This window comes from Hyperoodon ampullatus (genome assembly GCF_949752795.1).
Source record: "Hyperoodon ampullatus genome assembly, chromosome: 19".
In the NCBI taxonomy this organism is placed as follows: Eukaryota; Metazoa; Chordata; class Mammalia; order Artiodactyla; family Ziphiidae; genus Hyperoodon; species Hyperoodon ampullatus.
Genome location: NC_136932.1, coordinates 53,733,673 through 53,747,242, shown reverse-complemented (window position 1 = coordinate 53,747,242; position 13,570 = coordinate 53,733,673). Strand labels below are relative to the sequence as shown.

General features: G+C 34.9%; 1 protein-coding gene across 1 annotated transcript in view; it reads left to right on the top strand.

Moving 5' to 3' along the window:
* The window catches only part of BRIP1 (BRCA1 interacting DNA helicase 1), a gene marked incomplete at both ends in the record, with an annotated part of 186,619 nt that overhangs the window by 123,350 nt on the left and 49,699 nt on the right, over positions 1-13,570 (top strand). Inside the window, 2 exon segments of the mRNA XM_079726063.1 lie at positions 12,268-12,427; positions 13,441-13,562. Of these exon segments, the coding sequence (XP_079582189.1) occupies positions 12,268-12,427; positions 13,441-13,562 (282 nt within the window).

Genomic DNA, 13,570 nt, shown 5'->3' with positions numbered 1-13,570 from the left:
AATCAGGTGCTTGGCTCCATTGACAACTAGTCCCCATCCTAAGCTGCTTTGCTAAAGTCACCTCATTAGTATAACAAAAGACATCTTTATCACTCTCAACACTTAGGAAATTCCAAGAATTTGGGGAACTGTGAGCTAGGAATGGTGGATGAAGACCAAATATATATGAGCAGTATATTTTGGTTACCTGAATGACCAAATGTCACTGTTGTGGCCTCTCCCGTTGCGGAGCACAGGCTCCGAACGCGCAGGCTCAGCGGCCATGGCTCACGGGCCTAGCCGCTCCGCGGCATGTGGGATATTCCCGGACCGGGGCACGAACCTGTGTCCCCTGCATCGGCAGGCGGACTCTCAACCACTGCACCACCAGGGAAGCCCTGTAACTTGCTTTTTTAACTCAATATCTATAGGTCGTGTTCATCCTTGTAGATACATGTGTTAACTAATTTATTCATTTATGCTACTGTTAACTAACTTGTTCATTTATACTACTGTGTAGTATTTGTCTTTGGGCATGTGTGGGTGTGTTTATATTTTTTCAATTTACAAAATGGTGGTAAAATATACATAACCTAAAACTTGCTGTTTAGCCATTCAGTGTCATTAAGTAGATTTACAGTGTTGTACAACTATCACTACTACCCATTTCCAAAACGTTTTCATCATCCCAATCAGAAATTCCGTATTCACTAAACAGTAACTCCTCATTCTCCCCTCGTCGTTCCCCGCCCCCCCCCCCACTGTCCCTAGCAACTCCTATTCTACTTACTTTCTCTATGAATTTGTCTATTCTAGGTACCTCATAAAAATGAAATCATACATTTGTCCTTTTGTGTCTGGCTTATTTCATTTACCATAATGTTTTCAGGGTTCATCCACATTGTACCATGTATCAGGATTTCATTCCTTTTTATGGCTGAATATTATTTCATTATATGTATTTACTACTTTGTTTATCCATTCATTGTTGACGGATGCTTTCGTTGTTTCCACCTTTTTGCTATTGTGAATAATGCTGCTATTAATATTGATGTGCAACTATCTGTTTGAGTCCCTGCCTTCAGTTCTTTTGGTGATATACCTAGCAGTGGAAATTGCTGCTGGATCATATTGTAATTTTATGTTTATAAACTTTTTGAGGAACTGCCAAACTATTTTCCATAGTAGCTATACCATTTTACATTTTCACACCAGCAATGTATGAATATTCCAATTTTTCCACATCCTTTCCAACACTGATTTTCTGTTTTTTTGATAGCAGCCATCCAAATGAGTTTGAGGTGGTATCTCATTGTAGTTTTGATTTGCATTTCCCTAATGATTAATGAAGTTGTGCATCTTTTCATGTGCTTATTGGCCATCTGTATACCTTCTTTGGAGAAATGTCTATTCAAGTCCTTTGCCCATTTTTGAATTGGATTATTTGTTTTTGAGTTGTAGGAATTCTTTCTGTATTCTGGATATTAATCTCTTACCAGATAAATGACTTGCAGATATTTTTCCCATTCTGTGGATTACCTTTTCACTTTATTGATAGTATGTTTTGATGCACAAAAATTTTTTAATTTTGATCAAGTCCAATTTTTTCTTTTGTTACCTGTGCTTTTTGGTGTTGTATCCAAGAAATCGTTGCCAAATCCAGTGTCCTGAATATTTTGCCCTATTTTTTTTCAAATAGTTTTATAGTTTTTAGGTCTTATACTTTGGTAATTTTCAGTTAATTTATATATGGTATAGGCAAGGGTTAACTTGATTTTTTTGTTTTGTTTTGTTATGTGGCTATCCAGTTTTCCCAGCATCATTTGTTGAAAAGGCTCTTTTTCTTCCCCATTGAATGGTCTTGGCACCCTGGTTGAAAATCAGTTGACTGTATATTTGAAGGTTTATTTCCGGGCTCCCTATTCTATTCCTTTGGTCTATATGTTTGTCCTTATGCCAGTAGCACACTGTTTGATTGCTATATCTTTGTAGTAAGTTTTGAAATTTGGAAATGTTTGTCCTTCAACTTTGCCCTTTTTCTTTCAAGATTGTTTTGGCTATTTGGGATCCCTTTTGATTCCATATGAATTTTAAGATATGTTTTTCTCATTCTGCGAAAAAAAAAAGTTGTTATTTTGGTAAGGATTGCACTGAATCTGCAAATTGCTTTGGGTAATATTGTCACATTAACAATATTAAATGTTCCAGTCCATGAACATTGGATGTCTTTCAATTTATTTATGTTTCTTTAATTTCTTTCAACAGTTTTATAGTTTTCAGTATACAAGTCTTTTACCCCTTGGTTAAATTTATTCCTAAGTATTTTATTCTTTTTGATGATATTGTGAATGGAATTTTTTTTTTTAGAAATTTCCTTTTATGGTTGTTCATTGTTAGTATATAGGAATGAAACCAATTTTTGCATGTTGATTTTGTATCATGCAACTTTACTGATTTCATTTATTAGCTCTAAAAACTGATTTTTTTGTTTGTTTTAGTTTGTGTGTGTGTGTGTATGTGTGGATTCTTTAGTGTTTTCTAGATATAAGCCCGTGTCATCTGTGAACAGAGGTAGTTTTACTTCTTCCTTTCCAATTTGAATACCTTTCATTTTAGGGGAAAAGCTTTCAGTTGTTCACCACTGAGTATGATGCTTGAAGTGGGCTTTTCATATACGACCTTTAATATGTTTAGGAAATTCCCTTCCATTGTTGTTTGAGTCTAGGAATGGAGTTTGAGTGTGTGTGTGTTTTTAATCATGAGAGAGTGCTGAATTTTGTCAAATTATTTTTTTGCATCAATTGAGACGATCATGTGGGGTTTTTTTCTTCATTCTATTAATGTAGTGTATTACATTGATTGATTTTCATATGTTGAACAACCCCTGAATTCCAGGAGTAAATCCCAATTGGTCCTGATGTATAATACTTTTGGTATGTTGCTGAATTTTGTTTGCTAGTATATGTTGAAGATTTTTTAAAATCAATTTTTAAATTTATTTATTTTTTGGCTGCATTGGGTCTTCATTGCTGCCCGCAAGCTTTCTCTAGTTGCAGCAAGCGGAGGCTACTCTTCGTTGCAGTGTGCAGGCTTCTTATTGCAGTGGCTTCTCTTCTTGCAGAGCACAGGCTCTAGGCACGTGGCCTTCAGTAGTTGTGGTGCACGCGGGCTCAGTAGCTATGGCATGAGGGCTCTAGGGTGCGGGCTCAGTAGTTGTGGCACATGGGCTTAGTTGCTCTGCGGCATGTGGGATCTTCCTGGACCAGGGATCATACCCGTGTCCCCTGCATGGGCAGGCGGATTCTTAACCACTACGCCACCAGGGAAGTCCCATATGTTGAAGATTTTTGCAGTGATATTCGTAAAGGATACTGGTCTGTAGTTTTCTTTGCCTGAATGTCTTTGTCTGCCTTTTGTATCAGGGTAAGTCTGGCCTCTAGAATGAGTTAGGAAATGTTCCCTCCTTTTCATTTTTTTGAAAAAGTGTGAGAAGGATTGATATTAACTCTTCTTTAATATTTGATGGAATTCATCAGTGAAGCCATCTGGTCTAGGGCTTTTCTTTGTTGGAAGGTTTTCGATTACTGATTCAGTCTCCTTACTTGTTATAAGTCTATTCAGATTTTCTATTTTCTTCATGATTCAGTTTTTTCTTAGACTTACGTGTTTATAGAAATTTATCCATTACATCCAGATTATTATCCAATTTGGTGGCATACCAAAACATATCCAATTTGGTGTTCATAGTATTGTCTTATAATCCTTTCTATTTCTGTAAAGTTGCTAGTAATATCTCCACTTTCTCTCGTGGTTTAAGTAATTTGACTCTTCTCCTTTTTTTCCTTAGTCAGTCTAGCTAAATATTTGTCAGTTTTGTAACTTTTGTCTATTTTTTCTATTCTCTATTTTATTTACTCTGCTCTTTATTTTTTCTTTCTGCTAGTTTTCTGCGTAATTTGCTATACTGTAAAATGTACAGTTAGGTATTTGAGATCTTTCTTTTTTTTAATGTTTGCATTTGCAGCTAAAATATCTTTCATAGCACTGTTTCACTGTATCTCTAAGTTATGGTACGTTTGTATTTTTGTTTTCATATGTATCAAGGTATTTTCTAATTTTCCTTGTGATATTTGGTTTGATCCAGGGATTGTTTAAGAGTATGTTGTTTATATTGTATAGCACAGGGAATTATAGCCATTATCTTGTAATATAATGGAATATAATCTGCAGAAATACTGAATCACTATGCTGTACACCTGAAAGCAATATAATATTGTAAATCAACTATACTTCAATTTAAAAAAAGAGTGTGTTGTTTAATTTTCATTTATGTGTGAATTTTCCAGTTTTCTTTGTTATTGATTTCTATTTCATTTCATTATAGTCAGAAAAACCACTCAATCCTTTTAAAATTTGACTTGTATTGTGGCCTAACCTATGGTCTATCCTAGAGGATGTTCTACACACACTTGAGAAGAATGTGTATTCTGCTTTGTTAGGTGGAGTGTTCTATATATGTCTGTTAGGTCTAATTAGTTTATGGTATTTTTCAAGTCCTGTTTTCCTCCTTGAATTTCTGTCTGGTTGTTTTTTCCATTATTGACATTGGGATATTAAAGTTCCCTACTATTGTTATAGAACTATATTTCTCTCTATTCTGTCAATTTTTGTTTTATATATTTTGGGGCTCTGTTCTTATGCATTTCTGTGTTTATAATTATTATATCTTCATGAATTGACACTTTTTCAATATATAATATTATTCTTTGTCTCTAACAGTTTTTGACTTAAAGTCCACTTTTTATGGCTTTGTGTTACTGTCTAGCATCTTTTGATTTCAACTGAGGGACTCCCCTTAGCATTTCTTGTAAGGCAGCTCTAGTGGTGATGAACTCCCGCAGCTTTTGTTATTCTGTGGAAGTGTTTCTCCTCCTCCTCCTCCTCCTCCACCTGTCCCTTTCCCTTCCCCTCTGTACTCCTCCCCCTCCCATCTTTCCTTCTTTTTTTTTTTTTTTTTTTTTTTTTTTTTTTTGCCGTACGCGGGCCTCTCACTGTTGTGGCCTCTCCCGTTGTGGAGCACAGGCTCCGGATGCATAGGCTCAGCGGCCATGGCTCACGGGCCCAGCCACTCTGCGGCATGTGGGATCTTCCCAGACTGGGGCACGAACTCATGTCCCCTGCATCGGCAGGCGGACTCTCAACCACTGCGCCACCAGGGAAGCCCTTTCCTTCATTTTTGAAGGGCAGTTTTACTGGGCATAGTGTTCTTGGTAGGTAGACTTTTTTTTCTCTCTTTCAGCACTTTGAATATATCAACCCACTCCTTTTTTGCTTTGCTCATGATGCTTTCAAAATTCTCTCCATCTTTGATTTTTGACAGTTTGTTTATAATGTGTCTCAGTGTAACCTTCTTTGGATTCACCTTTTTCACTGTCTGTTGGCTTCTTGAACCTGGATATCCATTCCTTCCCTCCACCCTTTTTAGGAAGTTTTTGGCTACTATTTCATTAAATAAACTTTGTACCTTTCTCTCACTTTTTTCACCTTCTGAGACTGCCATTTGTGTATATTTGTTTGCTTGAGGGTGTCCTATAAATCCTCCAGGCTTTCTTCATTCTCTTTCATTCTCTTTTCTTTATACTTGTCTGACTGGATCATTTAAATGACCTGTGTTTGAATTCACTGATTCTTTATTTTGATTGACCATGCTTCTGTTGAACCCCTCTAGTGAGTTTTTTATTTCAGTTACTGTATTCTTCAGCTCCAAAATTTTTGTTTGGCTCTGTGTCCTGTCTCTTTTTTTGAAATTCTCATTTTGTTCATGTATCATTTCCCTGAGCTTGTTGAGCATCTTTATGATGGTTATTTTAAATTCTTTTTCACATAATTCATATACCTCCATTTCTTTATGGTTGATTCCTGGAATTTATTTTGTTCCTTTGATTGGGCCATTTTCCCCTGTTTCTTCATGTTCCATATAACTTTGGGTTTGTATCTACACGTTTGGAAAAACAGCTACCTCTCCCAGTTTTTTATGAACTGGCTTTGTACAGGGAAAGATCTTCACCAGTTAACTCAGCTGCAGATTCTGGAGGCCTCTCAAACCTTTTCTGTGGATGTGCCTTCTCTTGACTTGAGTGTGTAGATTCCTGATTAGAAGGATATTCCAGTTTTTTTTTTTCCCAAGAGCTTGTAATTTTTTGTTCCCTCTGGTTTTTTTCTGTGGTACTACAGATTCTCTGGAACTGCTGCAAGCCACCCAGCTCTCTTTTGTTCTCTGCAGGCCTTTAGAATATGCCAGGTGTATCTACCAAAATGAGATCACAGAGTAGAATGGACGTAAGCAACACACTTTAGGTGTCCCTGCCCCCCATCGCCCCCAGATGGGACCACCTAGTTGCAGGAAAACAAGCTCAGGGCTCCCACTGATTCTGCATTATAGTTAGTTGTATAATTATTTCATTATATATTACAATTTAATAGTGATAGAAATAAAGTGCACAATAAATGTAATGTGCTTGAGTCATCCTGAAACCATCCCCCCGCCACCCCCAACCCCCCCCCACCAAGGTCCGTGGAAAAATTGTCTTCCACAAAACTGATCCCTGGTGCCAAAAAGGTTGGGGAATGCTTTCCTAAAGTTTATAATTTTCATTATTCTTTTAAAGTGGCTTTACCACATACACATGTGTTCCACAATACATATGTATTTCTAAACAATATGTTACTTAGTTTTGCTTTTTTGGGGGTTTTTAAAAAATGGCATGATATTGTATATAATTTTTACCATTTTGCTTTTTTTAATCCATGACAGAAGTTCATTTATTTTCATTACTTATTATAATCCATTGTATTCCTATAGCACAATTTACACATTGCCTTTAATAAATATTTTTAAGACCTTTCTAGTCTTCTTATTTGTTTTTATGTTCTGCTGTTTAAATAATGCTGCTATTGACATTTTGTAGAAAATAACAAGCTGATTCTAAATTTCATATGGAAAAGCAAAGGACCTAGAATAGTTACAGTGTTTCTAAGTTACTTTTTTTTTCCATTTTGTTTTCCTCTTCAACCTAGAATTTTATGGGAGTTTTTTCAGATTTCTATGTAGATAAATTTATTTTGTTTTGGTATGAATGACCCTTCTGTTAATATCTATTTCCAGTGAATCTGTATATGATTCCAGATTTTTTTAATTTATTGATATGTCCTTTGTGAATTTATGTATATTGTTCCACATGTAAAAGAATTATTATTTTCCATTCAGCGCCAAGTTTCCTATATATATTAGAGTAAGGTTGATGATTCTTATAAATTTAAATCTTCTATATTCATATTAATTTCATCTAATTCATTTGTAGGTATGTTGAAGTCCTCTAGTACTTAGGGAGTTGGTCAGTTTATCATTGTATTTCTTGCCAGTTTTTTCTTTCCATATTTTCAAACTATGTCTTAAGTACATAGAGATTCATGAGTGCTATATCTTGTTGGTGGATGCACTTTTTATGTGTATGGAATATACATCTATGTTTCTTTTAAAGCTTTTTACTTTGAAGTCTATTTTTTATGACTGATACACCTGATTTCTTTTGATAAATATACGCCTCGCATATCTTTTTCCATATCTTTATTTTCAAGGTTTCTTTGTTGTTTAATTTTAAGTGTCTCTATTGATAAACAACATTTGGCTGGTTTTCTTTTTTTCTCTCCCACTCTCCTTTCCTCCTTCCCTCCCTTCTTCCAAACAGTCTGATTGTCTTATTTTTAATGAATGGGTTAACTTTATGTTTGCTTTGATTCTTTGGCATATTTGGACTTATTTTCTACCATCTTATTCTGTGCGTTCTTTTACCTCTTTTCCCCTCTTGTTTATCTTATTCTATTGACTTGGGTTTTTTGCCCCCCTCCCTTTTCGGTGGTTTGGAAGTTCTGTATCCTATTTATCATTGTTTTAGTAAAATATCTTTACTGTGATATAATTTGCGTACCATACAATTCACTCATATAAAGTATAATTCAATGGTTTTTATTAGATTTACAAAGTTCACTAATTTTAGAACATTTTCATCACTCTTAAAAGAAGCCCCATACTCATTTAACCCCCTGTCTTCCACCAAATTTTCTCCTTTCCCCAGCCTTGGGCAACCTCTCATTTACTTTTGTCCCTATGCATTTGCCTATCCTGGAACTTTCATATAAATGGAATTACACAATATGTGGTCTTTTGTGTCTGGCGTCTTTTACTTAGTATGTTGTTTTCAGGATTCATCCATGTTATTGCATGCATCAGTACTTCATTCATTTTTATGGCCAAATAATATTACATTGTATGAATATACCATGTTTTACTTATCTGTTAATCAATGGAAAAATATTTGGATTTTTCTACTTTTTGAATGTTATGAATAAGGCTGCAGTGAGCACTCATATATAAGTTTTTGTGTGGACATATGTTTTCATTTCTCTTGGATATTTGATTATGAGTGTAATTGCTGGGTCATATGGTAGCTCTATGTTTAACCTTTTGAAGAACTGCCAGACTTCTTTCCCAAGCACCCTCAACCATCTTATATTCCTACAACAGTGTATGAGAGTTCTAATTTCTCCATATTCTCACCAACACATTAAAAATAGATACAACTGAAGAGCAGATTTCTGAATAAGAGTTCTCCTAGTCATGATCGATATTTTGTCTCTTGCTGCCTCAGCTTTGCTAGAGTTGCCTAAAATATACCTCTGGACCTGGCTCTAAATATACCTTTGGAAAGGGTAATAGGTGTCAGATTGCATTAATTTTTTCTTGAAACAAATTACTTTAATAACTTCTTAGCTATCTTTAGATAGTTTAAATAGTCTTTCCTTTTTTAATTAAAGCAAATTTGAATGATTTATATAGGGAAAAAATTTTGCCCAAGTTATAAAATTTGCATTAACAATAAAGTTTTTCAGATCTAATGCAAACCTAGAAAAAAGTAGTTTGTTTTTGAGTGGTCCACCTTTCTCCTTTTCGTTGTCTTCTATTCTCCAAATTGTAATCTTATATGTCAGTATTATACCCTGACAATTCAGTTTTTAAAATGTAATAGAATCAAAGAACTTTAAAGCTAAAAGTTCCTTCAGATATGTCAACAAGCTTAACAGCTTTATTTTGCAGGTAAATTTTTTTAAAGACCCAGTAACGTGACAGTTTAATCTGTATTTGCTATAGAAGTTTTCTGAAGTGATTGATAGTGCATATCATACTTTTTAATTGTGATACGCACGATTTATTTACAAACCTGTGACCATTTTCATTGTCCATAAATTTCTGAAGTTCTTAGAATCCAAAATCAGTGGATAAAATGTCTTTTTTTGTAACAAATTTTGAAATATTGCATATATCATATCTGCTTTAAATTTTTCTAAGCTTTTGTAAACACAAAGTTAGATGTTTTCTAAATCATGTATAACTCTTTGATATTCTGAATTCTGTTCTGTATAATGGGGGAAAAAATCCCTACTGGATTTCTTTGGGGGGAATTTTGTGCATTGAACCAGTTTCTTTCTTATTTCTCAGATTTCCCTTCTTAAATAGATGTTGTCTATTAAAATGGAATATATTTTGGAATCATCAACTTAATGGTCTTCCTTAAGTAAAATGTTAGGTATTTCTCCAGATCTTGAATGTTCAAAACATTGAAATTGCTATTATCTCAGACTCAAGGAAAAAGAGTTGAAATATTATCTATGTTTTCAGAAAAAGGTATACCACCATTGAATTTCATTCTACTAAGAATGAGCAATTATGCAAATTCATGACACACTTCATCTGGTTTTACATCCTTGGGATATTTTTACACTCTTCTAACTGAATTACAGCAGCCGGAACAGACTAAGAATTTGCATGGTGAGAAACTTTGATTCAGAAAGTGCATATTCAAAAAGCAAATTCTAATAGCCAATGTTGAGGCACTCGACGATTTTTAAATTAATAATATCCCTATGTTTTTTTACCTGTTAACATGGTGTTATGGGGAATTTTTATTTTTATTGATCAGGACACCATGATCAATGTATTATGCAGTGAACTATTTTACCAATTAGTGATTTTCTTAGTGATTAGTGTGTTCTGGCTGCTATAACAAAATACCACAGACTTGGTAGCATGTAAACAACGGAAACTTATCTCTCACAGCTCTGGAGGCTGGAAGTCCGAGATTAGGGTGCCAGCATGGTTGGGTGAGAGCCCTCTTCCTGTCAGAAGCCAGTGGCTTCTTGCTGTGTCCTCCTGTGGTGGAAGGGGGAAGGGAGCTCTGTGGGATCTTTTTTATAAGAGTACTAATCCCATTTGTGAAAGTTCTGCCCTTATGACCTAATCACCTTTAAAGACCCCACTTCCTAATACCTTCATCTTTGGGGATTAAGATTTCAAAAAATGATTTTGGGGCTTCCCTGGTGGCACAGTGGTTGAGAGTAAGCCTGCCGATGCAGGGGACGCGGGTTTGTGCCCCGGTCCGGGAAGATCCCACATGCAGCGGAGCGGCTGGGCCCGTGAGCCATGGCCGCTGAGCCTGTGTGTCCGGAGCCTGTGCTCCGCAACGGGAGAGGCCACAACAGTGAGAGGCCCGCGTACCGCAAAAAAAAAAAAAATTATTTCTGAAAATAGATAAGGTAAAATTCTGAGGAAATAAACCATCTTATAAAAATTAGTTTTTGTTCTCTAGAGAATTTGGAGTAATTTCTTGGTGCTTGCCTGTATTGTAATAATTGGTACATATTGCATAGAACTCTGTATAAAACAAGTAGGTAAAGCAGTTCAGTTTAAATCATAATAACCTCTACTACTGGCTTTTGTCTTTTTTAATTTATTTCAGCTCTTATGTTTATTAACTTCTGCTTTCTTTGCATTTTCTGTTTAATTTTCTAGCTTCTTAAAAAGAATGCTTAATTCATTAGTTTAAAATTTTTTTAATAAATACATTTCAGGGCTTCCCTGGTGGCGCAGTGGTTGAGAGTCCGCCTGCCGATGCAGGGGACACGGGTTCGTGCCCCGGTCTGGGAAGATCCCACATGCCGCAGAGCGGCTAGGCCCGTGAGCCATGGCTGCTGGGCCTGCATGTCCAGAGCCTGTGCTCCGCAACGGGAGAGGCCACAGCAGTGAGAAGCCCACGTAATGCAAAAAAAAAAAAAAAAAAAAAAAAAAAATAAATACATTTCAAGTTATAAGCATATTTCTAAGTATTGCCTTTACTGCATCCCACATGTTTTGAATTATGGGTGCTTTTTTTATCATTCATATCTAAAGATGTCATGAATTCTATTGTGTTTTCCTCACTAAACCATATGTTCTTGGGAATTCCCGGCGGTCCAGTGGTTAGGACTTTGTGCTTCCACTGCAGGGGGCACGGGTTCGATCCCTTGTTGAGGAACTAAGATCCTGCATGCTGTGTGGTGCAGCCAAAAAAATAAAATAAATTGTAAACCATATGTTCTTTTTTGTTGTTATTTATTTTCTTTTTCTTCCAGCTTTATTGAGATGTAATTGACATATAACTCATATGCTCTTTCAGAATACAATCTTTAGTGTCGGGCTTGTATGTTTGTTTTTTCCCACTAACTTTACATTATTGACTTTTAATCTAAAATTGCATTGTTGTTAGAATATGTGGTTAATCTGATAAGGATTCTTAGAAATTTGTTGAAAGTCCTTTTGTAATCTAGTACGTTTATTTTTGTAAATGTTCCATTTGTGCCTTTATCTTTTCTACTAGTTGGCTACCTGGGTCTCTGTTTATATATTTACTCAATTCAGTTTATTAATAATGATCAAATTTTCAAACAGCATAGCTGCCTGTGGACTAGGTAAAGTGATCTTAAAGAATCTTCATTTAAAGTATCTTTAGTTAAAGATATTAAGAGCTTCACCTTAGATTTAGATATAACTTAAAATTTATGAATTTTGACAGAAGTAATTTTTTCCTGCTTTTGAAATCCCTAAGAGAGCAATGATAGAAGTAGTAGCAGTAGCAGCAGTAATGTTAGTAGTAATAGTAATGGTAACAGCAGCCACAACAGCTAACATCTATGGAGCTCTTACTGTTTGCCAGACATCATTCAAAGCTTTCTATATCGGTTAATGAATTTACCCAGTAACAACTCTATGACATATAATTGTTTTCCTCATTTTATGGAGTCAAACACAGAAAGGTTAATACTCTTGCCATTGTAGTCACATTGTCTTTCAACAAATAAATGTAAGTTCAGTTGGACACACACAAAAAAAACATTTTTTTTCTTTCCCCTTTCCAGTTACTAGAAAAGTTAAAAGAACGTTGGCTCTCTACTGGTGTATGGCATAATCTGGAGTTGGTGAAGACAGTCATTGTAGAACCACAGAGAGGAGAAAAAACTGATTTTGATGAATTACTGCAGATGTACTATGATGCGATCAAGTACAAAGCAGAAAAAGGTAATTGGAAATTATCTGATGGTCAGTGAAAAAAATTTTTTCCCATAAAGTGAAAAGTTGGTGCTGTTAGAATTTTATTTGTGTTATCTTTTTTAAATGAATTGCACTTGAGAAAAATTATATTTTATAATCTGAGTGAAAAGAAAATAGGTTAAAGAAATTCTTTTATTTGGAGTTGTTCTCCTATGAATATTTTCACTTGAAGATGCCAGTTCAGTTTTATGAAATGGCATGCGTTCAGGTATTATCCCATAGACTTCCTTACGCTAACTAAAATGTTTTGTTAAAGAAGGTAGGTAGAGTATACATTAATATCTTCCTTACTAGCCAAATGAGCCCTACGTTTTTATGTAAAAAATATACTTTGTGCTTATATTTTATTACATAAGGTAAACTTGAGTTTTCAAAACATAACTGAAGGCTAAATTTCAAAGTTAGAGAATGCCCGTAAAAAGTTTGACAAGAAGGGCTAATAGTAATTTATGAGCAGTGCAACATCTTAAAGATATTATAACATAATTGTCAATATCCTTGTATGGTAAGATTATACACAGAGTATTCTGTGTATGTGTGTTTTAAATACTTTTCAATATAATATTGATTCAATATGATATATAGTATATATTAGAGTTATTTAAATCATTCTGATAACTTTACATTCTGGTGGTAAAGGTAGTGATTTCAATTCCAGTATTTTAAAGTTAAAACAGTGGGTTCACAGTTGCTTAGTTCACACGCAAGTTACTACTCTAACATGGTTTTTCTGTATAGTTTAACTGGGAGATACACAGTTTATAAATTGGTTCTACCATGTTGCACCTAAATGTAATTTTGTTTCTTTTATTTATTTGAAGACATTGAACTTTAAAAACTTTATAATAGTTTTTAGTTTTGATTCTTTAAAATTTGGTATTATAATTACTTAATAATCAGATCTTTTCAAAATGACAAGAATAAGAATTTCTGGGAATTTTGAGCATGCTTATTAAAATGTTGATTTTCTGTTGCTTAAGATGGCGCCCTCCTGGTGGCAGTTTGTCGTGGTAAAGTGAGTGAGGGTCTGGATTTCTCAGATGACAACGCCCGTGCTGTCATAACAATAGGAATTCCTTTTCCAAATGTGAAAGATCTACAGGTAGGCCA